Source organism: Hypanus sabinus, chromosome 4 (genome assembly GCF_030144855.1).
Source record: "Hypanus sabinus isolate sHypSab1 chromosome 4, sHypSab1.hap1, whole genome shotgun sequence".
Classification (NCBI taxonomy): domain Eukaryota; kingdom Metazoa; phylum Chordata; class Chondrichthyes; order Myliobatiformes; family Dasyatidae; genus Hypanus; species Hypanus sabinus.
This window is the reverse complement of record NC_082709.1, coordinates 24,840,264-24,866,370: the sequence shown is the minus strand read 5'-3', so window position 1 is coordinate 24,866,370 and position 26,107 is coordinate 24,840,264. Positions and strand designations below refer to the sequence as shown.

The window sequence follows — 26,107 nt, the reverse complement described above, 5'->3', positions numbered from 1 at the left end:
TATTGCATTCAACTGGAAATCTATGGATTTTTTGCTGAGACATTTAAAATAGCTTAACTGAAATATAACATTTTTTAATGCAAAGATATAAGAACAACAAATATGATCTCAACTAATAAAAAAGTCAAATTAAGTAGACCAAGGAAATACAAACTAAAAGGAAATCAGTATCAAATAATTTTCCAAACAACAAATCAGGGAATATATGATCTCTTGGGAAATTATAAGATGCTTTGCAAATATACTGGGGTCACTTAAACCCAATCTCATGGGAGAATACTACTTGGATAAGGTTCAATCAGAAAAATGGCCGTTCTAACTCCTGACATTATTTTGCAAAATTTCAAAATCTGTCTTCCCCAGGATGAATTTAAGAACCTCAAACCCAGCTAATAAATACTCATTATTTGCAATATTTTTGCTTGCCTGATTTATAAAGGATTTTTCTGCCGACATAAACATAATGCTTTGGGGCACAATAGCAAATACCAAGAAATCAGGAACCATCCTTTCCATTACATCGTAAACACAAGAGATTCTGCAGATGCTGGAAATCCAAAGCAACGCTTATAAAATACTGGAGGAACTCAGCAGGTCAAGCGGCATCTATGGAAATGAATTAATAGTCAACTTTTCAAGTCAAGGTCCTTCATCAGGACTGGAACAGAAGGGACAAGAAGCCAGAATATGAAGTTGGGGGAGGGGGGAGGAATACAAACTAGAAGGTGATAGATGAGGCCAGGTGGGGTGGGAGGGGGGGATGAAGTAAGAAGCTGGGAGGTGATAGGTAGATAAGGTAAAGGGCTGGAGAAGAAGGAATCTGACAGAAGTGTGAACCCTGGAAGAAAGGGAAAGAGAACAGACACCAGGAGAATTGATAGGCAGACAAGGAGAAGAGAATAAGCAGAAAGGAGCCAGAGTGGGAATTAAAGAGGAGGGTAGAGGAAGGGGGAAATTTATCAGCCATTTCTGAAGACAAACTGTCTACCAGTATCTTTAATAAATCTATCAACTCCCATTGCTACCTTGACTATACCGCTGTCCCTGTTCTCAGCACCTTCATCTCCACAAGTGTTCCCAGCTCGAGGCTTTCCTTTCCAGGACATTAGAGATGCCCTCCTTCTTAAAAGGACTGGGTTTCCATTCCTCCATCATTAAAGTCCTAACCTATTCAACCTTTCTCTGTAACTCAGTTTCTCAAGTCCCGGTAACATCCTTGTAAACCTTCTCTGCACTTTCAACCTTATTAATATCCTTCCTGTAATTAGGTGACTAAAACTGCACACAATATTCCAAGTTCAGTCTCACCAATGTCTTATACAACTCACCATTACATTCCAACTCTTATACTCAATACTTTGGTTTATAAAGGCCAATGTACCAAAAGCTCTCTTTACGACCCTATCCACCTGTGACACCACTTTTAGGGAATTATGTATCTGTACTCCCAGATCCCTCTGTTCTACTGCACTCCTCAGTGTCTTACCATTTACCTTGTATGTTCTATCTTGGTTTGACCTTCCGAAGTGCAATACCTCACACTTGTCCGCATTAAACTCCACCTGCCATTTTTCAGCCCATTTCTCCAACTGGTCCAAATCCCTCTGCAAGCTTTGAAAACCTTCCTCACTGTCCTCACCTCCAATCTTTGTATCATCAGCAAATTTGCTGATCCAATTTACCACATTATCATCCAGATCATTGATATAGATGACAAATAACAATGGACCCAGCACTGATCCTTGTGGCGCACCACTAGTCACAGGCCTCCACTAAAGAGTAGCAATCCTCCACTACCACTCTCTGACTTCTCCCATTGAGCCAATGTCTAATCCAATTTATTACCTCTCCATGTATACCTAGCAACTGAATCTTCCTAACTGACCTCCCATGCAGGACCTTGTCAAAGGCCTTACTAAAGTCCATGTATACAACATCCACTGCATTCCCTTCATCCACTTTCCTGGTAACTTCCTCAAAAAACTCTTACAGATTGGTTAAACATGACCTAACACGCACAAAGCCATGATGACTTTTTCTAATAAGTCCCTGTCTAACCAAATACTTGTAGATCCTATCTCTTAGTATTCCTTCCAATAATGTACCTACTACCGATGTCAAACTTACCGGCCTATAATTTCCCGGCCTACGTTTTTGAGCCTTTTTTAAACAATGGAACTACATGAGCTATCCTCCAATCCTCTGGCACCTGACCCGTTGATATCGACATTTTAAATATTTCTGCCAGGGCCCTTGCAATTTCAACACTAGTCTCCTTCAAGGTCTGAGGGAATACCTTGTCAGGTCCTGGGGATTTATCTACTCTGATTTGCTTCAAGACAGCAAGCACCTCCTCCTCCTCTTTAATCTGTATAAATTCCATGACCTCCCTACTTGTTTGCCTTGTTTCTATAGACTCCATTCCAGTTTCCTTAGTAAATACAGTTGCAAAAAACCCATTTAATATCTCTCCCATTTCTTTTGGTTCCGTACATAGCCGACCACTCTGATCTTCACGAGGACCAATTTTATCCCTTACTATCCTTTTGCTCTTAACATACCTGTAGAAGCTCATAGGATTATCCTTCACCCTTACTGCCAAAGCAACCTCATGTCTTCTTTTAGCTTTCCTGATTTCTTTCTTAAGTATTTTCTTACTCTTTTTATACTCTTCAAGCATCTTATTTCCTCCCAGTTCCTATACATGTTATATATCTCTCTCTTCTTCTTCATCAGAGTTCCAATATCCCTCGAGAACCAAGGTTCCTTATTCTTATTCATTTTACCTTTAACCCTGACAGGAACATACAAACTCTGCACTCTCAAAATTTCTCCTTTGAAGGCCTCCCAATTACCAATCACATTCTTGCCAGAGAATGACCTGTCCCAATCTACATTTTTCAGATCCTTTCTCATTTCTTCAAATTTGGTCTTTTTCCAGTTTAGTACTTCAACCCGAGGACCAGATCTATCTTTATCCATGATCAAGTTGAAACTAATGACATTATGATCACTGGAACCAAAGTGTTCCCCTGCACACACTTCCATCACCTGCCCTAACTCATTTCCTAATAGGAGATCTAATATTGCATCCTCCCTAGTTGGTACATCTATTGATTTAGAAAACTTTCCTGAACACACTTCACAAACTCTAACCCATCTAGACCTTTAACTGTATGGGAGTCCCAATCAATGTGTGGAAATTTAAAATCCCCTCCAATCACAACTTTCTGTCTGTTATCTCTCTGCAGATTTGCTCCTCCAATTCTCGCTGACTATTGGGTGGTCTATAATACAACTCTATTAATGTGGTCATACCTTTCCTGTTTTTCAGTTCCACCTATATGGCCTCAGTAGGCAAGCCCTCTAATCTGTCCTGCCGAAGCCCTGCTGTAATATTTTCCCTGACTAGAAAAGCTACCCCCCACCCTTCATCCCTCTGCCTCTATCACGTCTGAAACATTGGAACCCTGGAACATTGAACTGCCAGTCCTGTACCTCCTGTACCCAAGTTTCAGTAATGGCTATGATGTCATAATTCCACAGGTCACTCCAGGCCCTCAGCCCGTCTGCCTTTCCCACAATACTCCTTGCATTAAAATATACACACCTCAGAAGATTATTACCACCACACACAACCTTATGATATGTGACATTACATGAATTACTAACATCATTTACTTTTACCCCCGTTGGGAAGAGGGTTCCCATCCCCCTGCATATCTAGTTTAAACCCTCCCCAATAACACTAGCAAACCTCCCTGTAAGGATATTGGTCCCCCTGTAGTTCAGGTGCAACCCGTCTCTCTTGTACAGGTCCCACCTGCCCCAGAAGAGGTCCCAATGATCTAGAAATCTGAAACCCTGCTCCCTACACCAGTTTATCAGCCACGTGTTCATCTGCCACAGCATCCCACTCTTAACTTCACTGGCACGTGGCACTGGCAGCAATCCAGAGATTACTACCCTTGAGGTCCTGTTTTTCAATTTCCTACCAAGCTCTCTGTACTCACTCTTCAGGACCTCCTGACTCCTTCTACCTATGTCATTGGTACCGATGAGTATCATGACAGCCGGCTGATCTCCCTCCCACTTTAGAATACTGTGCACACGATCAGAGACATCCCTGACCCTGGCACCCAGGAGGCAATAAACCATCCAGGAGTCTCTGTCACGACCACAGAATCTCCTGTCTGTACCCCTGACTATGGAGTCCCCTATCACTACCGCTCTCCTCTTCTTCCTCCCTCCCTTCTGCACTGCAGAACCAGACGCAGTGCCAGAGATCTGGCTGCAGCAGCTTGTTCCAGGTAAGCCATCCCCACCAACAGTATCCAAATCGGTATGCCTGTTTTGGAGGGGAATGACCACAGGGAACCCTGCACTTCCTGCCCTTTCCCCTTCCCTCGCCTGATGGTAACCCAATTACCTGTGCCCTGTTTCTTAGGTGTAACTACCTCCTGGAAGCTACTATCTATAAACTGCTCAGTCTCCCGAATGATCCGGAGGTCATCCAGCTCCAGCTACCTAACGCAGTTTATTAGGAGCTTCAGCTGGATGCACTTCTTGCAGGTATCATTGTCAGGGACACCAGATGTCTGTCTGACTTCTCACATCCTGCAAGAGGAGCATTGCAACATCCTGCCTGGCGTATTCTCTAGTCTGAACCAAAATAAAGGAAAACAGAAACTTACCGGAACCTACCCTCACCTCTGCCTGTTTCTCGCCGAAGCCTTCCCACTCTGACTCAGTCCACTCCGATGATGGCCGCTGTATATGGCGGTCTTTCTTTTAAACCTAGGCGCGCTGCGTCATGCGCTTGTGCAGTCTAGCTTCTTTTCCCCACTAGTCACTGCCTGCCATTCTGAAAAGGACCCGTTAAGCCAACCAATTTTCTATCCATGTTATTACCCTACCCCCAATACCATGTGCTCTAATTTTACCCACTAATCTCCTATGTGGGACCTTATCAAAGGCTTTCTGAAAGTCCGGGTACACTAGATCCACTGGCTCTCCCTTGTCCATTTTCATAGTTACGTCCTCAAAAAATTCCAGAAGATTAGTCAAGCATGATTTCCCCTCCGTAAATCCATGCTGACTCGGACTGATCCTGTTACCGCTATCCAAATGTGCCGCTATTCCATCTTTTATAATTGACTCCAGCATCTTCCCTACCACTGATGTCAGGCTAACTGGTCTATAATTCCCTTGTTGCTCTCTCCTTCCTTTCTGAAAAAGTGGGATAACATTAGCTATCCTCCAATCCTCAGGAACTGATCCTGAATCTACAGAATATTGGAAAATGATTACTAATGCGTCTACGATTTCTAGAGCCACCTCCTTAAGTACCCTGGGATGCAGACCATCAGGCCCTGGGGATTTATCAGCCTTCAGTCCCATCAGTCTACCCAACACCATTTTCTGCCTAATGTGAATTTCAATTATTTGGCAACAATAAAAAAGTAATTCATCAATTAATTAATTAATTGATGGATAAATAAAGAGCGATAGATAGATAAATAAAGGGAGGGAGGGAGGAGGAAGGAAGGAGGGAGGGAAGGAAGGATGAAATAAAGTGATGAATGAATGAATGATCCCACTCTCAGGTTGGAGGAGAAACACTTCATATTCTGCTGGGTAGCCTTCAACTTGATTGCATGAACATCAATTTCTCCAACTTCCAATAATTCCCCTCACCCACAGCTTCACCTGTCACCTTCTAGCTTGGACTATTTCCCCTCTCACCACCTTCTTATTCTGGCTTCGTCCCCTTCCTTTCCAGACAACCCCGAATCATCAGTTTGTGCATTCATTCGCATTCATTTCCATTCATGCTGCCGAGTTCCTCTAGCATTTTGTATGCGTTGCAATGGATTACATCTATAGTTCAGAGATTAGGTAAGAAAAACAGAAAAAGATCATCTTCTCCTCATCATGCCCTGTAATTATAAGAGTCTGGCTTTTATCGGCACTGAGTCACCTGATCAGTCATAGGACTGACTGAGTTTCCTAACTGGCTTTGGCACCAAAGGTAAAATGGAGAAAGCCAGTATTAATGTGAAATGAAACCATTTAACACAAAATTGTAATTCGGTACAATTTAAAGGATAAACAGAATTGCTACACAAGATCTAAAGGAAAATAATATCAACCAAGGATAATCTTGAGGCAAAAAATATTCTTTCATTGTTGAGAGCTCTAGTTTTGTATAAAATATTTACTATTAGCAACAGATGGTACATGGTCATCATTAGGTATAAAGCTTTTATGGACTAAGCACCCAAAGCATTTAAAACAAATTTCAATTTTAAAGAACATTTCAAAACAATTTTCACCCCAAAATACCTTCTTTATCTTCTTCTTTCTGTACTTGTGCTGGTTCTGGTTCAACTACTTGCTTGGGTACAATTTCCTCCTCCTCCTCTTCTGCTGAAACATAACAATCATGAAATTCAATACTGTAGCCCTTCAGACATCCTGAAACACCTCATCTCCCATTACATTGTTTTGATATTGTCCTGAAGTTTTCATATTAAATGTGCCTTTTCTGAAGTTAATATCATGTAAATTTTGATTATCTCAAGAAATATTTCTAAGATCATTATTAAAAATGGAGAAAGATAAATTGCAACTGTCTGAAGAGCTACATGATTACTCATAATCTTCAGGCCATCAATGTCAAGGCAATGAACTATCTAATAGCTTCATTCTATCTTGAAAATGGCATGACAATCACTTCATTTGACGTTTCTATTGTCAGATGTACTGACACTTAGCAGCTTTTTATCTTGTTCACAGCTTATTAGCTGTAAGTCAAATAGATTTGAAAATTGGGAAAAAGTATGTTTCACCATACACTTGGACTCCATTTACGATATGTAAAAAACACCAAAGAAGCCAATCTGAATATGTTCAATTTTCTGATGGTACCATAAGTTAAAATACTTCAGAATTTCAAACATGGCTTTTGAACTTCTATCATTTTATCATTCTATAGACATGAGTTATCATTGCAGCACCATAAACAAATACAATAGGAAAGAAGTACTGATAAGAGGAAAGAGGAAATTGTCAGAAGAAAAATATGTCAAACAACATGCACATTGACAATTCTTATCCTTTCAGAATCTGAATCAGTTTTATTACTACTGATATAAATGGTGTGTTTTTTTTTTCGGTAGCAACAATAACTTAAAATTGCTATAAATTATAAAAAATACATAAAACTAACAAGGTAGTGTTCATGGATGACTCAGAAATATGACAGCAGAGGGCAAAAAGCTGTTATTAAATCGTTGAGTATGAGGCTTCAGGCTCTTGTACCTCTTCCCTCATGTTAATAACAAGAAGAGGCCATCTTCTAAATGCTGAGTGACCCTTGTAATGGATGCCACCTCCTTGAGGGATTGTCTCTTGAAGATGAGCTCGATGGTGTGGAGGGTGGCACTCGTAATGGAGCTGGATCCAGTCATTTCAGTATTGGGATAAAAGCACTTATTGCCAGGTAATGCTTTAACAAACAATATTCAACAAGCCTTTTGAAACTCTTCAAAAATTCTGCATACGGCTGTTTGGATAACAGAAATTCTACCTTATAGAATTTACAAATCTTACCCAAAAATTTGAAACTTTGTAAAATTCAGCTTCGAGGAATGTTTTAAACACAAATTTTATGTATTATCAATTTACATTTCTCGACACGAGCAAATGACACAGATTCATACTGAGGAAAGTAATGAAAAGTACCTTTCCTTATGAATATAGCACCTAGCCATCAGCTCCCCCCCCACCCAATAATACTGGGGTTGACAGACTGAGCAAAGATTTTCCAGATGTGCGGTATCTTTCAGAACCTCAATATTTCTCTATTCTTATATTCTGCTTTATTAGATTTCTTAAAACCTTTTATATCAAAATCAACAAGCAGAAGCTTCAGCTTTCAGTTAAAGACAGTCAAACATTACCTCTCATTTAATATAAAATAAGGTATAAGCACATGATAATGTTTAATGCTTTAAACAACAGCCCTCTACCCATACTCAAGATTAAGTCTCGTGACCTAGTTCTGATTTATACTAACCAAATGAAAGCAGGTCATGGTATGTTGTAGAACATCAGGGGCAGCTTTTACTCTTTATAAAATGGTGTTCCAGGATTCAACTTACAATTTAAAAAAAAATAATTTTATCACCAATAAGGAGACTTTCTAGTAGGGTATCCCTTCTGAACAGCACATTCTACTTAATTGTGTTCTGGAGCTGATGTTCTAAAAAGAACTTGGTTAATTGATTGAAATCTGGTTGATAAAACAAGTTCTAGTTTTATTAGAAAAGGCAATAACTAGGTCAATTTAGAATAGCAAAAATTGGAGGAGAAATCATTGTCAATCAATACAAGGTAAAAATTTGCATCGGCTATCCATAATTAAAACAATCTGCTTTCCATCTCAAATTTCCACATGGTTCTCTGAAGCAAACTCCACAGAATGAAATAAAAGTATTCGATCATTCAATGGGAAGAGGGGTGAAAGCTTGTCGTAATGCTGCCATTTCTTTGACCAACTGCCACAGAAGTATCCTATCACTTTATTCAATTCTCTTGAGATCTTTGTCTTTGAGATCAGAGTCCTTCAGTTGAAGTCTGCTTCTAATTTGGGAGTCCAAAGACTCTTTTAGTACAGTTCCTGCTTTGGTGTTCCAGGAATACTGGCACTTAACTGGAAATCCACAGAACACAGCATCCATGTCAAACTTTCTTCAATGTGATTACAAAATGCCTCAGGGCCTGTTAAAGCATGCAACTTCTCAAAATTTACCATGATCACTTGGTAGATTTAAAGGAATTAAATCTGAACCAAAACGAATGAATCCCTCTACTAATATTGTCTTAGTAATCCCTTGCAAATGAGTGTAATGCAAAACATTCTTAGTGACACTGGGAATATATAACCTCTTATTAAGAGCTGCAATTCTTGTGTTGATAATATTCTCATAACACTGATAAAGAATTTTAGAATTTGCAACAAGCCAAAATGAAGCTATAATTTCACAAGCACAATTTGGAAGCAAAAGTTTTCCATTTGATGCTTTTATTGTCCTTGATCGTGGGAATTATGGAATTCATTGCATTGTTAAGCAAAAAGCAAGCAGAAAATGAGTCTCTATTGGACAATCTTGATAATCATATAATCAATCCAGATGACCAAATTTTATTATTATTAAAATTTAGCTCTACTTTTGCCATCCTCCTTCTGTTGCCTTGATTCATGTGGTTTAAATTTCAAATTCCACACTAGTTCATTATGTGTTTCTCATTGCTCCTACCTCCTAGAAGGTTTCCTATACTTAAAGAAACTGAATACAAAGATTTTTGGAAGCTATTGGTTTGACAAGTCAGTTTATTACTGAGGGCTACATGAAATGAGTTGGTCTAAGAATGGGAACCAGCTGCCCAAATCAGGTCTCAGCAGCTAGTCCAGATGACTAGACAACAAAGAACAGATGGTACTACTGAGATTATGTTCTCCAGTACAAAGTGGCACTGGGATGGCACAAAATTTTCTGCCTGACTGCCTCCAATCACATTTTCTCCAACAGCAAGACTGTAATTACTGGCCCACCAGGGGAGTTAAAGGCAACTATTCAGGCTGAAGACTGAATAAAATACATCATGAAGGCGACAACAGCTGCCAAGCCACACTAACACAAATGTGTTTGTTATAAGGATTTTCGTGTCCTTACAACAAACACATTTATGCAGACAATAAATGTAATTAAGCCACCCTCAGAGTTTAGAAAAATAGTGGTGAAATGCACACTACGGTATTAACTTTTGCTTTATAAAAATGATAATCGTATGTGTAAATTTAACAGTAAATATAAATTGAATTTGCCTACCATTCTGACAAGTTTACAGAAATGGGTTGATAACATGAACAATTTCAATATCCTGCAGATATGCTCATACTTGCAACCAAATTGGAAAGTTAAAATTTTTCCTTTCAAGGGCTTCAATCAGCTGCAAAGGAAAACAGTAATCACTGCCTTTTGAGCAAGCACTGCTGCATTTGTCAGCCCTTTCTCTGAGAATGTAGCCAGAGCAATCAACCTGCAATCCATTCAGAAAGAAAAAACAATCTGAAAACACAGGGTATAATACACCTGCCAGAGAAAATGGCCATTTCAGGAGAAGCTAGTGATCTGCATGACCCCACTGAGGAGGCGGTGGTGCAGAGGGGAAGAAATGCTTAAAAAGAATTCATAGTGATTCCAATCTCTCATACACTGACACTTCCGTACAAAGTGTACCAATTATAGCTTTTGTGCTACTTAAAAATGAAAGCTTTTTTTTCAAAAATAATCACACTGAGACACAGAAGACGCACATCCTTTCACAGAAATCACTTATACACTGAACAATCTATTAATCTGAAAGCAGTCTGTCATAGTAGGGGTCCAAAGCTGTTCAAGCACAAAACTAGAAACGCGACACCAAAGATTAAAATAATCTCTGCAGGTGTGCTTGCCACCCCATGTCACTTTGTTGACAGCTTTACATAAAATCAAAGCCAAAACCTTAACATTACATAATTTTAAAATGAACATTTTCTCAAGACCAGAAACTCTATACTATAATAACTATATTTTACATCACATGGAATCATCTTAAAGTGGAAATACAGATACATTTATTGAAAAATAATATATACACAGAGACAGAATGATTACCTTAAGTCAATATTACCCTGTAATAGTGGTATCTCTGTTGAAACTGACCAGTGACACTTCAAAATTTCTGTACACATCATCATAAAATATCTGTTTCTAATAATAGAATACATATTTGAAATTACATAAAGCAAAGCCAATTTAATTCTGAAGTTAATCTGAAAGAGAAAGTTATTTTATTATTATAAGAGATCTGAAAGGACAACAATCATAAAATGCAAGAACACATAACTGTGAATGATTTGTTGAACAAACAACCAAAAATACTATTTTCAGTAGTGCACATTGTATACAGTAAAGTTACAGGAAAAAAATCTAAAAAAAAACTAAAAATGCTGTAAATCTGAAATTAAAAAAGTGCTGGAAAAACTCAGCATGCCTGAACAATATCTGTGGAAAGAACAGGTTTCAGGTCAGAGACACCTGTTGGGGGTTTCCAGCATTTTCTGTTTTTATGGCAAGTTTGTTTTTCTGTGCTAACTTGACACATGAAACACTAATGACTACAGCACAGGGAATTCTAAAGCACATTAGGCCACTTTCAGAGAACACTTTAGCAAGGCCTTTGACAAGCTCAGTCATGGCAGACTAGTCTGGAAAGTCAGATTGCATGGGATCTCGGGGGAAGATAGCAAACTGGATTCATAATTGGTTCAGGGGTTGATGGTTGAGGGTTGTTCTTGGATTAGAGACCTATGTCTAGTGCTGTGCCATGTAGCTGGTACTGAAAACTTTGCTATTTGGATGTGAATATACAAGACATAGTTACTAAGTCTATGAATACCAAAATAGGTGGCAGTATAGACTGTGTAGACTGAAATGAGGAAAATAATTTTTTGACTCCAAAAATTGGAGAGCTTTGGAACTCATGATCTGAAGTGGTGGTAGAGGTAGAAACACCACTCACATTTTAGTACTACTGGATGTGATCTGCAGTGTAATGGATCACAAGCTGTAGGAAGGGATTTCCTCTTAGTACCAGCACAGAAACATCAGGTCAAATGGGTCAATTTTGCTGTGAAATTCCTGGGTTGAAAGATCAGATTTCATAGGGTTGAAATCTGATCTTTCAATTACTGACCAATTACCTGAACAAATTCTGAAATCCTAATATTGGCAAAGGCAACTTTTGTAATCCTGAGTTTTGGTTAAAGAAATAAGAGATATGAAACAGCAGCAGGCAATGAACAACGGTTATTCACACTGGTGTCTAATGCTATGCCACATATAAATGATCTGGATGTGGTTTGTAAGTTTTCAAATAGATGGTGTTGCAGACAGTGTACAATGTATGAAAAATTGCAGGGGGATCTCAAATAGCTTAGTATGTGGACTGAGGATTGGCAAATATTTTCCGATCCAGACAAATGTGAGGTACTTGCAATTTGGGAAAACAAACCAGCATAGGAATTATACAATGAATGGTAGGGCTCCAGGAGTGCTTTAGAGCAGAGGGACCGAGGAGTCCAAGTGCAAAGATGGCTGAAAGAAGCATCGCAGGCAGATAGGGTAGTAAAGAAAGCATTTGGCATGCTGGCCTTCATCATTGGAACTGGGAACTTATGTTGCAGTTAAATGGGATGCTAGTGAAGTATCGGAGTATTGTGTACAGTTTTGGTTGCCTTCTCATGGGAAAGATGTTATTAAACTAGAAAGAGTGTTGAAAAGATTTACTAGGATGGTGCCTTGGGGGCCTGAGTTACAAGAAGAGGTTGTGTAGACTAGGACTTTATTCCCTTTAATTTGAGACTGGAGTGAAGGGGTGACCTGACAGAGATACAGAAGATTTTGAGGGTGAAAGGCCACAGTGTTTTCCCCAGGAATGGGATGCAATAAACGAGAGGACATGGTTTTAAGATCAGAGGCGATAGATTTAAAAGGAAAATCAGGAGCAGCTTCTTCAAGCAAAAAGTGGTGCCTATTTTGAAAGAAATAGTGGTTGAGGTGGACTTCTGCAACAGTTAAAAGAAACCTAGACAAGTACTTGGAGAAGAGAGTTTTCGAGGGTTATGGAAAAGGTGGACCAAAGAGCCTTTTTCCGTGCGATAGACACTATGACTTTAATCCAAATAGGAAGCAGATTGCAAGGGGTCAAAATAATACTGAAAACAGTAAGCGGCTCAAGAAATTTTAACTTTCAAGCTTTTTCACCAGTCAAAAATCTACTGGAGGAACTCAGCAGGTCAAACATTATCTGCAGGAAGAAAGGAATTATTAACATTTTGAGTCAAAACCCAGCATCAAGAGAGAGTGGAGAGGTGAGATAAACAGGATAATGAGGAAAAGGGGAGTGGCGGAAAAGGAGTGTGAGATGATTGGTGGATTGAAAAGCGGAGTTCGATAACAGGCAGGTTGTGTCAGTTAGGGGAGGGGAGCAGAGGTAGAGTTGGAAAATAGCAGCAGGTGAATAACAAATTGAGGCAAATAAAGAGAGGAATGTGGAAAAAGGAAAAGCAGATGGAGCAAGGTGAGGGGAATGGAATGTGAGACTGGAAGCAGCCCATTGGAAGGAAATAAACAGTGACACAAAGGGCTACGTGCTGAACTCTGATAAGGTGCTGAGAATGGAAACCATTCTGAGAGATATGAATGGCAGATGGAACCAGTTGAAAGGGTGGGGCAACTGTAGGTGAACAGTACGTACGTAGTGGGTGGATGGAAACAGGAAAGGGACAGGACAAAGATGGATGAAGTGGGGTTGGTGAGTCATGAGGTAAAGACAACAAAAAACGAGAGGACTGCAGGAGGATCAATGGGTGGGGCAACAGTGGAGGGGGATAAGTAAAAAAACATACCAGAGGAGAAAGTTACCTAGAAATGAAAAAGTAACTCAACATTCATGCAGTTGGGGTGTCAGCTGTTCAAGTGGAATATGAGGTGCTGTTCCTCCAGCTTGGACCACATCCTGGCAGTAGAGAAGGCTAAGGATGGTCACAGCAGTGAGAGATTGGGAAAGGGAATTTAAATGACATGCAATGGAGCTCAAGCTGGGCAGTGTGATTCCAATTGTTAGTGCTCTGCGGAACTGATGCATAGTTTGCACTTGATCTCAATGATGTGGAGGAGGCCACAGGAGCACTGAATGGAGTAGTTGAGGTTGGAGGAGGTGCATATGAACCTCTGTCTCACCTGGAATGGCTGATTAAGCAACCTGGAAGGTGGAGAGGGAGGACAAGGGTTAGACTTACAGCAATGGCAAGGGAAAGTGACATGGTTCAGTGAGGGATGAGAACCAGAGTCAGGATGTAGCTGGTGATGTGGTTTTCATTGCAGTTAATAGCAGTGAAGGATGATATCCTGGTTCATAGGGTGAAAGGTAAAGACAAGGGATATATCTCTATTCTGTCTGGAAAGAGGCGTGGTGAGAAAAGTATGAGAAACAAAGATGATGCAAGAGCGGGCTCTGTCAACCACAGCACAGGGAAGCCATAATTCTTGGAAAAGCAAAAACAAAACAAAAACTATTGATGATATAATGAGATATATTGTCAATAGTTTTACTGGTGTTAAGAGAAAATTGAATGTACTTAGGTATATTTTTGACAGTATTTCTATAGTCACTATTCATATGCAAATACTGTGCCAAGTAATGAAATAATTTTATTTTACTTTTTTAAAAATCTAATTCCATTCTTTTGATTTTGTTATTCAATCCCTCAACAAATTCTATTTTCATGTTTCTAATCACAGAAGAGGTGTTTAATTTCAGAACCATGCAGACAGCCATTTTTTAAACTTCTATTTTGTACACTAACTTTCAAATTAAAACATTACAAAATTGCAAACATTCAAATTCTGTTTTGAGAGCTTTCAGTAATTAGCTATGATAATCAGTTCAACATTAATATTGGTTGCTGCTGAATATTCACAATTTCAGTCTTTTGCACAGAAAAGTACATGAAAATACCATATTGCAGGAGCTGAAGAAAATATTTCCTTTTCTGAAATAATAACATACCTAACAAATTTAGAGTACAAGAGGGCAGCTACCATCAAAGCAGTTTTGTGCCATATTGTCAATTCTAAAATAAAATGCCACTTGCTTTTAGATTTACTGCAGTCTAGCTTTCATCAACAGATTTACCTCCAGCAGACTTTACAATAAAGATTCTGTACTGAAATAGCAGTTACTACCAAAGTGATCAACTGTCGTCAATGAACACTGAACACAGGGTTAATCAACCACTGAGTTTTAACTCTGTCTTAACATCAAAATTGTGATGTATTGCATTGAGGTGGAAAGAAAAGTATGGCTGTAAATTAGAGTGCATCTAACAATAACCAGGAGTTGAAGTTACAGCTGTCTAGATGATGAGCTTCTATGGAGTGGGTTAATCAAAGTTAAATCATCTGTGAAATAGTTGTTTTGTTAACTCATAAGTCCTTGTGCCCTTCTAGGCATAAGGCATTTGGCTCAATTTATTTCCTACAATCACAACACAATCAAACATACAAATTTTTGCAGCACTGAATGATTTTAGCTGAGAAATTAATTATAAATGCAGTTCAAAATCATAAATTAAAACTTATTATTGGAAAGAGCATCTTTCAGTTTAAGTGTGTAAACTTGTAATGTTTATAATGCTTCATTTAGGAAACTGGGTTGTAGTTCCAAGACTTTATGTAATCGGCATTTAACCTTAATTATTTCAGGTGAGCTTTAAATTGAGGGCCTACTTGTCTGCTTACAAGTTCAAGTGGTAATTGAAAATCTTACAGCACTATTCACAGTCACATCCTAAACTACAAAAACCAGTTCTGATAAAATGCAGCTTTAATCATCTCACATTTCCAAGCTCCACCATGGACACTGGCCTCCCAAGCAATGAAGATATCTTCAAAATGCGATGTCTAAAAATGGCAGCTTTCATCATTAAGGACCCCCACAATACCTGATGTGCTCTCTTCTTATTACTACCATAAGGGAGGAGGTACAAGAGCCTGAAGATGCATACTCAATGTTTCAGGAACAAATTCTATCTTTATAATATTCAGTTCAGTTTCACTTTATTGTCATTTAGAAACCACAAATGTAATGTAGTTAAAAAATGAGACAACGTTCCTCCAGAATAAAATCACAAAACCACACGACAAAACAGACTACACCAGAAAATCCACATAACGTTTGGTAATCCCCAAATCCAGAGTCCAGAGAGGCTGCTGCATATTAATATCTCGCTACCATCTTAGCGCATCCCCCAGAAAGGAGCTCCAAATCCACCAGACAAAACAAGACTACCCAGACACATCAAGTCAGGAGACCAAGTCTACCACCCAACAAACCAAAAACTAAAGCTACAAGACCTACACAAAACCACATAGTTACATATAGTTATAGTTAACATATAGTTACAACAGTGCAGACAATACCATAACTGATAAAAAAAAACAGACCATGGGCACAGTAAAAATAGTCCAAAGATGTTAAAAGACTACAAGTTCAAAAGAAACCACCACACAGTTTCCACACGTCCTTAGGGTCCCAATATTCTGATCATCTCATGCAGGCGGCACAAGGGAATACCCCCACTATGGACTTCCAAGGCACCGTCGGACCCAGCCTTGCAGCCGCAGCACACAATGAAAGCACCATGATCACAGCGGACTCCGAGTCTGTCGAACCTTTGAGCCTCCATCTATCCCCTCCGGCACAGCCTCTCTGAGCACCATCCTTTTCCAAGCACACTGCAACACCCCTGCCAACGGCCACCAGCAACGCGACCACAAGGACTTATTCTTATTATTGTTCTTCTTATTGTAATTTGTAGTTTTTTTAATGTATTGCACTGTAATGCTGCTGCAAGACACCACATTTCACAACATACATCAGAAATAGTAAACCTGATTCTTCTCAAGTAGCAGGAGGAGGAAGGTAAGCCACAATAATTTCGTCAATTCCATTTATATCAACATTGATCCAGAACACAGTCATTAAGATGAGTGATCACCATAACGTGCCTTGAGCTCACAGTCCATGGAGCTTTGTAAATATCAAAGTTAGGCCTGGTCTTTCAGATTTGAGATGAGTTCAATGACTGGAGGTGTTCTTTACTTTTGGGAACTATATGACAGTTTAGTCATTGTATCAGGTTTCCAAAGCCAACAGATCTAGTTAGCAGAACCATCGAAAGCAATTGCTTTTGGGTACAGCTGAAGTACAGTAGGTGGATTAAAAAGTAAAGAGCACACAAGATTCAAAGCATTAATCAACACTGCAACATTGAAGAGTCTCCATTATGAGCTAATTTGGTTTCTTCTTCTGTAGATAAAACCCCCTAATTACAACAGTTAACAAATACATCTCAATTTTAGGATTTGATTTTGTAATCCATGAAATATTCAGACTAGGAATGTATGGTTACAAATCATCTAGGAACTTGAAAAGATTAATGTCAATTAGCATTTAATACAGAGAAAAGAAGAAACATTCTGAGAGGAAGAATAAGCAATGCAAATACATGCTAACAGGAGAAAATGTAGCCCCAAGCAAAAGTGCATTAATTTATAATTCAAAAATACATAAAATTAAAAGGCCAAGTTTATAAAGTTGTTTGCCAAAGTGTGGAAGTTCTACATTCCGTTGAATAAGAGTGCCATGTACAAAAATAAAGCCAATGATAAATCAATTCACTATTAGCTTAGGCTGAAATATTCATACAGTTTTGGGCAACTTATTCTAGTTAGGTGATAAAGTCCAAACAATGTTAACCAAGATGATCAGATGGTTAAGGTTTTGGTTTTAAGACGACACTGGAGGCACTGGAAACTTTTATATAGCAGAGAAATTCAAGGCAAGATTTGATAGAATGTTCAGAATTACAAAGAATCTCCATAAAATATTTTAAAAATTCAACAAATGGTGAACAAGTTAGTTGATGATATAAAATATCAAAAGGAAGAAGATATTATATTTTGGTGAGGATTGTTAGGATATCAATAAACTAAATCAGATAAGATTTCTTCATTTTTACAAAGAGCAAATGAGTTCAGGAGTAAGTCAAGATGGATCATTTGTTCATCGTTCTCCTTGAACAATCATTGTTGTCTCAGCCTTCCCTTTAGCACATACATGCTATGTTCTACCATTGATGATGATGGGAATTCAAGTTTATGGTCTTATAATTTGGAGACAATGGAAGAGTCAAAACAGGTAGTAAGAAGTAGAATACAGTGCTGTCAAATGACATTACTGAGGACATCATAAACATGAAAAAGTATGCATGCACAAAGAAGATCTTTTGCAACTTTAGAGGAAACTTGTAGATCCAGGAAAGAAAACCTGGATACTAATATATGGAGGACTTAAATGCTCATCACCAGAAACAGTTTAGCAGTACTATCATTGACATAGCTGATTGAAGAACATGGCTCCCATATTGAGTTTCAGCATGAACTAAGCAACTTTCTTCCTCTTGCTCCTCCACACCCCTCTCCTTCCGATCCTTGTCCATCCTCCCATTTTTATTCCTTCCACCTCACTCCACCCCTGGCCCATGTACCCATTGTTAACCTACTACTCTTTCTGGCTCCATCTATTTAGTACACAGTTCACCCACAGGATCCACCAGAAGCTCCCACCTGGATCTGTTTCCATCTGTCATTCACCTCTCTCCTCATGTTTCACATTATCACCTCCCTTACTTATCAGATTCCAACATTAGTAGCTTTCTGACCAACAGACCACAATCTGTTAAATTAGAAAACCTCTCCTCCTCAATTCTCACCTTGAATATCGGTGTGCCTCAAAGCTGTGTGCTGAGCCCTCTTCTGTACTCACTTTTCACCTATGACTGCTTTCCTGTACATGATTCTAACTCCATAATCAAGTTCACCGACAACACCACGGTGGTTGGCCTGATCAGAGGGGATGACGAGACGGCCTACAGGGACGAGGTCCAGCACCTGACCACATGGTGCGCCGACAACAACCTGGCCCTTAACACCCAAAAGACAAGGAGATCATTGTGGACTTCAGGCATGCTAGGAGCCACACTCACATCCCCATCTATATCAACAGAGCTGTAGTGGAGTGTGTATCAAGCTTCAAATTACTGGTGTCCACATTTCCGATGATCTCACCTGGTCCCTGAACTCCTCCATCCTGATCAAAGAGGTGCAACAGCACCTTTATTTCCTACGAAGCATCAAGAAAGCTCACCTCTGTCCCAGGATACTGACGGACTTTTACTGTTGTACCACTGACAGCAAACTCACCAACTGCATCTCAGTGTGGTATGGCAATTGTCCGGAAACGGACCGCAAAGCACTCCAGCGGGTGACGAGAACTGCCCAGTGGATTATCATTACCCAATTGCCCACCATTGAGAACATCTACCATAAATGCTGCCTGGGCAGGGCCTAAAGCTATCATGGATACATCTCACCCTAACCATGGACTTTTTACTCTCCTCCCATCCGGTAGGTGCTTCAGGAAACTCTGCTCCTGCACCAGCAGGCACAGGAAGAGCTTCTTCCCTACAGCTGTGACCCTGCTGAACCTCACATCACAGCACTAAGCAGTACTGCACCCATATTGTACTGTCTCAGTACTTTTATAGTTGGTATGCTGTAGCACTTACTTTTTATTTGCAGTTATTTTGTAAATAACACTATTCTTTTACACTTCTGGTTAGATGCTAATTGCATTTAATTGGCTTTGTATCTGTACTTGGCACAATGACAATAAAGTTGAATCTAATCTAATCTTCTGCATTCCTGTTTATCTCCCTCCAGCAGTTATCTCCAACTTCACCCTCCCTTCTCCCCTCCACCTTGCTCCATCTGCCACTCCTTTCTTTTCCTCTGCCCTCCGCTACCTGACCTCTCCTGCCTTTGATCCCTCACCCCTCCTCAGTTCATCAATCACTTTGAACTCTTGTGTCTCCACTCCCCTACTCCTCTTTATACTGGCCATCTCCCCTGTCACTTTCAACCCAGATGCAAGATGTGATCTGAAACAATAACAATTCCTTTTCGTCCAAAACAGATTGTCTGTTCAACATGAGGGACAAATCAACTTGGCTTCATCCTCACAGATCTACCTGTTGTTGGTGCACATGTCCATGACAGCATTAATGGAAGCGTCCACTGCAAAAACATTGTGAAGCTCGTCACACCTGCACCCCCTCCATTCTGTTGTAAGGCGATACAATTGTGCTAAGTGGTATAGATTCAAAGTAGATCTAGCAGCTCAAAAGCAAGCATCCATCTGCAGTTTGAATAATCTGCAGTAGAAAGGTTTAGTGAAGACTGCAAAAGGGTTTACTGGAGCAGCATCTGACATACTTAAACAAAAAAGGTCTGCCAACTTGGTGAAAGTGCAATACAGAACACTTACTAAACAGCAAAAGTAGCAAGAAATAAACAGGAACACAACCAATGAATCAGATTAAACTGAACCTCTATAGTCTTACCACATCTAGTTACAGACAATTCAAAAAGAACATGGGGCATCAACTGGCTTACATTACATTATGAAATATAGTTAAATATAGTTCACCTATTCAAATAAAGTGCAACTGTGTATGGCAAACTACAAAACTACAGAAAGTAACATGCATAAAGTCATGGCTATTACCAAATTCACCATTAGTGGCAATGTGATGTGAGGACTATTACTGAGATAAATGGAATATATTGAAATCACCAAAGCTATGAGACAGCTGCACTACTTGCAGCTCCACTGTGCAGCCACTATGTGCTTTATTATATTAAACTAATCTAACTTCTGTGGATTTTGCTGTAAATTGCACTTTAGTACAGTAATATCATGATCTGGAATATTTTACTTCTTATGAGCATATATCATTTGTAAAAAAAAATGCAAGAATATGATTTTGAAAAATATTACAACAAACCTTATCTGCCACATTACTGAAAAACAATATTTTTAAAAAGGAAAAGTATTTTTTATTTTATAGTTCTTCAGTAATATCTAAAATTAGTATTTTTATTTTAAATATCAACATACCTTCAGCTTTCTGTGCAATAACTGGAGTTTGTGTTCCCTTTGTATAACTGACAATCTCCCGTGGAAGAAAATCTACCTGTGTGATCTTTGCCATCTCCAATTTGATTGCTCCACGCCTGTCAACAAATGTTCAGGATAGGAAATGAAATTTATGTTGTAAAATAATCATGTGAGCATTTTGAAGATTTAACAAAACATCAGTAAGAGTGCAGATTAAAATTTTAAAATGTACAATTTGTAGCTGTTATATTCAAGTTTTTCATAAAGTAGCACAAATGAAATCAGAAATATTTGTTAACTAATTCTTAAAAAGTAGAAAAAATAGAATGAGTAAGCAATACCCAAGATCAGATTCAGCTTGAAGCTGCAGAACTGAAGGATCGGTATCCCAATGAAAGGTCCTAATTGATTGACAAGTCAACCATGCAGCATTATCAAAAAGAGTTTAAATTAATGATGTTAGTATTGATGAACATATTACAGACAATTACAAATTGAATATTATATTTGCTAATGTACATTCACACAAATACATGTTACAGCAATCAATAATGTTAAAACTTCCAAGCTATACAGGAAGAAATAATAATCTAAGGAATTTGTATCAAAAATTAAGATAAAATCAACTAAAAGAAAAACAAAACTAACAGATAAATTCTTAACCATCAGAGAAAAGAACTTAAAAGACTAGCTTCAAAAAGTAGCAGAGTTAAAGCAGCATGGAATGTGAAAATTATTAGGTCAAGTAGGTTAAGAAATATTCAATGATAGATTAAAATAAGCCTCAATAAAGGGCTATCCAATATGGTATGCAGCAAATTGAAATTTTTTTTTAAAGGTTTTGAATTGCGTCCTTTAGTTGTGAATGATCAGCTCTGGCACATATGGAAAGAGAGATACTAATATACAAATAAAATTTCCCAGTGCGACATTTCAACTGGGGCACTAGGTTTGAAATTCATTGACCCTCTCCTTCTTTTAATCCAATAATAAGATTTTTATTCAAACTTCTTTTACTGAACTTACAGATAACTAACCCAGATACAATTTCCTGCAGCTAACTTCAAACACTTTTTACTGTCACACTTTTGTTAAATACTAAGGGATAATCTGTTTCATTAAAATATTAAGTTCTCATGACTTAAAAGAAGCTTCCTTATGAGTTTTTAACCAATTATTAATTTTAACAACTGAACACCTATTAAAATTAAAGAAATTCCATTTGACAAAAAAACAGGATTTTTTTTTGGCCAAAATCTAGATGATTAATTCAAAAGGTATGCATTGGCCACACCCAAAAAGTTAAGATACAGACTTTCCCCAACTTTTTCCTCCATTTACCAATACCAATCACAGTGTAATGGTTTGAACAAACTATATCAATGGATCATATCTTATTACCTCAAGGCAAAGGAGGCTGCCATGACACCTACCAAATAAATACTAGTTACCAGAGCATTCCCATCTCTCCACATATTTCCCTGTAACCTATTCTTTGTAATGTGCCCATCACCCCCCCCCCCCATTTCACTCCTACTTACACTAATGGTAACTCACAGTAACCAATTAGCCCACCAGTACTTCTTTATGATATAGTAGGAAATAAAGAATCACGGTCACAAATAGCATATGCAAATTCAATGCAAAGCAGAATCAAACTCAAATAAGCTAAAGGTATGTGTTACCAAACCAGCTAATTTTTAAAATAAAGCACTTACATAACCAGGGAGTTCCTAGAAATTCACCCATACTATATTTCAGGTTAGCAAAAGTGTAGAAAGGTAACACCTAACAATATTCTAATCTCACTAACATGCAAAGTGCTGAATCATTAAACAAAAATGCCTTTTGGTAGATTAAATAACTTTGTGTGGTGTGGAGCCAGCAAGGTTTTGATGGCCTTTTGACAACTTACTGCTGCCCTAGTTCTTTACCGACAGACAGTTGACACAAATTTCAGAGTAATTTCAGAATAATCCTGCACAAGTTTAAACCTATCCAGACATCTAGCACTGGCATTTATTCAAGTATCTGCCTTTCATCTATCCAGCATCAGTCTCCCTTGTGTATTCATCTCCAATTGATGGCTTATTCATACAATCAGCATGCACCAAAGCTGCATTTTCACTACAAAACTGCCTTCTCTCAACTTCAATATTATCCTCAAAAATTCCTCTAATCTTTCCTTCAGTTAATATCTGTTATCTTCTTACCCACTATTGTTCAGTTTCTAATTATATTTTGCTAAGACATTTTGGCTATTTCATTAGGTGAAATTTACCACTAAACTTGCAAGTTGTGGTAGCAATACATTGGGCTAGATTAAAAGCTGATACTGAAGTAATGTATGATAGTTACTGTTATAATTTGTTCAGCAATCTGTGCAACAATTATACTGCCCTGTCTCTAATTTTCACCAAAGTAGGAACTACTTTCGGTGAGCTCATCACTGTATCATCTTGAATCTCACCGTGTATTTTAGTCCAGTCTAGTGATTTATGCTTCTCTGTGGTTGTCTTAGAATGAAGGTACTACAGCATCCTAACTGGATTGACTGTTCAAACTTGTTTGGAAACTACATAGCTCATCTTTCAGACATCTAGAACTATTGTGCACCAGCTGGTGTGGCACTGGCATCAGTTCTGGGCATCGAGGCGAATGGTCCCAGCTTTGAATCAGGCCAGCTGCTTGCACGTTTCCATCCATACTGGGGTGAGCATCAAGCTAGCAACTCGTCCTTGTAAAAATTAGACAATAATACTAACGAAACAGCAAGGTTGCTACCCGATAGGCCACAAGGCGCGGAAAGGAACAACAAATGAGCACTGTACTATAATTTCAATCAGTAAATAAAGTATGACACTGAATACCAATAATTTGCAAATGTATATGTGACATTTATAAGTTATTTTGCCATGCCAATGAGTGAACAAGAGGTTAAGCAATTAGAATCTTTGACACGTGTATCTTCAGACAACGAATATCAAAAAATTAAATAGGTTGCAGCATAAACATTTTCCTTCAATTTTAATTGAAAGAAGAATCAGGCAGGCACTTTCTCCAACATTTGACTTTCCTACATTCATTGTGCCACCGCATGAACTTAGATGAAGATTCAGAAAAATAAACCCTTATAAGAATCTTAAAATGTATACATAGTCTGCTAATTCCAGAAAATACTTCTATATACTCTCTGGACATTATTGCTATTTTATAATTTGGTAAATATATTGCTTTGTTTCACATTTTAAAACACAATGCTGAATTTCTCCATCCACGTATGCTGAAATATTCATAAAATTAACATGTGGTTTTCGTTAAAATGGTCAGCCACAATTGACTGCTGTATTTATTTAAAGTTGCTAAAACTGATTAAAACTCTCTTCTGAATACTTTATACTTAAGCTTTGAAAAGTGTGCATTTAAAATGGACCTATATCTAAATTAACTTCTCAGTCCCAGCGAAAAATGCATTCTATCTTCTTCGGAATTAACAGATTGTTTCCATTTTTAAAAATGCTTACAGGAAATTGTAACATTTGTACAGGAACTGGGTTAACAAGTAACCCCACAGGTAAAGAGCATCTCTGAGACTTGACTGGCTTTTGAAAATATGTTAACAGTTGCCAAGTCGTGACACTGGTGTAATTATAGGTTAACTATAGCCCCAGGCATTAGCAGAAATGTCTGTGCTTTTGCACTCTTGCCAAGGTTCCCTTCTAAATGTTAAAGTACTCTGTAGAATCTAGGTTTTCCAATGAAAGTTATCTAAATAATTAAAAGATATGCAACCAGGATGCAAGTTAATAATACTCTTCCAATAGTTTTAGTCCTGATTGGTAAATTTAAATACTTTGCTTTTACAATTATGTCTTTTTTAATTTTCTTGGCAGACCAAAAACTGATTACTGTATTTCCATCATCGATATAGAACTTATATAGATGGTACAAAGTATCAACCAGAATTTTACTTTCAAGAATATTTAAGAACTTCTCACACAAATTAGCACTTAAAAGTCTTAACCCTTACATAAAATATATATTATGCCAATAATGTTCAGTTATGTTTATTTTAAAATGAAGCAATGTTATTCACTATATTTTATACTTACTACAAAATTATCCAGTATTTATAAAAAAAAAGTTAACTTCTTGTTAAGTAATGTAAATATTCAGGTCTGCAGAAAGTGTTTTAATACAAACCTTCAGTACACATTTCAAAATCTGATGGACCAAAAATAAGTTATCTAAAATGAAGCCATCTCCTTTACACATGATAAATTAGATTCAAAGTTCAACGATCAAAGTAAAGTAAATTTATTATCAAAGTACATACATGTTACCATACATAGCCCTGACATTCATTTTCTTATGGGCATTCACAGTAAATGTAAGAAACACAACAGAATCAATGAAAGACTGCCTCCAATACCACAGACAACAATGAGGAAACAAAATAACAATAATAAATAAATAAGAAACAAATATCAAGAAAATGAGTTGTAGAGTCCTTGAAAGTGGTGCCATAGATTGAACGAACAGTTCAGTGATGGGACAAGTCAATTTGCTTGACATTATCCACTCTGGTTCAAGACCTGATGAATGTTGGGTAATAACTAATCTTTAACTGGTGGTGTGGGTCCTGAAGCTCCTGCACTTCTTCCTGATGGCAGCAGCAAGACGAGAGCACGGACTGGAAGATGGGGATCTTTGATGATGGATCCTGCTTTCTCAGGGTAATGCTCCATGTAGACGTGCTCATTGGTGAGGAGGGCTTTACCAATGATGGACTGGGCCTATCCACTACTTTTTGTAGACTTTTCCATACAAAGGCACTGGTGTTTCCATACCAGGCCATGATGCAACCAGTCCATTTGTAATAATTTGTCAAAATTTTAGATGACCTGCTGAATCTTCACAAACTTCTAAGAAAGTTGAAACACTGCTGTCCTTTCTTTGTAAGGGTACTTACAGGACTCAGGACAAATCTCAAAATTATAACACTGAGGAATTTAAAGTTGCTGACTCTCAATCATCAATAAGTCAATTATTACTTATCAATTCAATTAAGTCAATAATCATCTCCTTGGTCTTGCTGACTTTGAGTGAGATGTTGCTGTGGTACCACCCAGACAGATTTTCAATCTCCCTCCTATATGCTGATTTGTCACCTCTTTTGATTCGGCCAACGACAGCAGTATCATCTGCAAACTTAAATACCGCATTGGAGTTGTGCTTCGCCTCACACTCATAAGTATAAAGCAAGTAGAGCAAGGGGCTAAGCACACAGACTTGTGGTACACCTGTGCTGATAGAGATTGTGGAAATATTGTTGCCAATCCAAATTGACTGGGGTCTACAAGTGAAGAAACTGAGAATCCAGTTTCACAAGCAAGTATTATGGCTTAAG

The 26,107-nt window shown here is 38.2% G+C and overlaps 1 protein-coding gene across 3 annotated transcripts in view; it reads right to left on the bottom strand.

The window, feature by feature from the left end:
* The window catches only part of LOC132392580 (cytoplasmic dynein 1 intermediate chain 2-like), a 113,222-nt gene that overhangs the window by 27,246 nt on the left and 59,869 nt on the right, over positions 1 to 26,107 (bottom strand). For 2 of the 3 annotated variants that reach the window (XM_059966644.1, XM_059966645.1), the window contains exons 5-6: positions 20,698 to 20,813; positions 6,346 to 6,429 (exon numbers count right to left, since the gene is read on the bottom strand). In XM_059966644.1, the coding sequence (XP_059822627.1) occupies positions 6,346 to 6,429; positions 20,698 to 20,813 (200 nt within the window). The remainder of the gene's footprint in view (positions 1 to 6,345; positions 6,430 to 20,697; positions 20,814 to 26,107) is intronic. The other variant, XM_059966646.1, reaches the window with a different exon arrangement.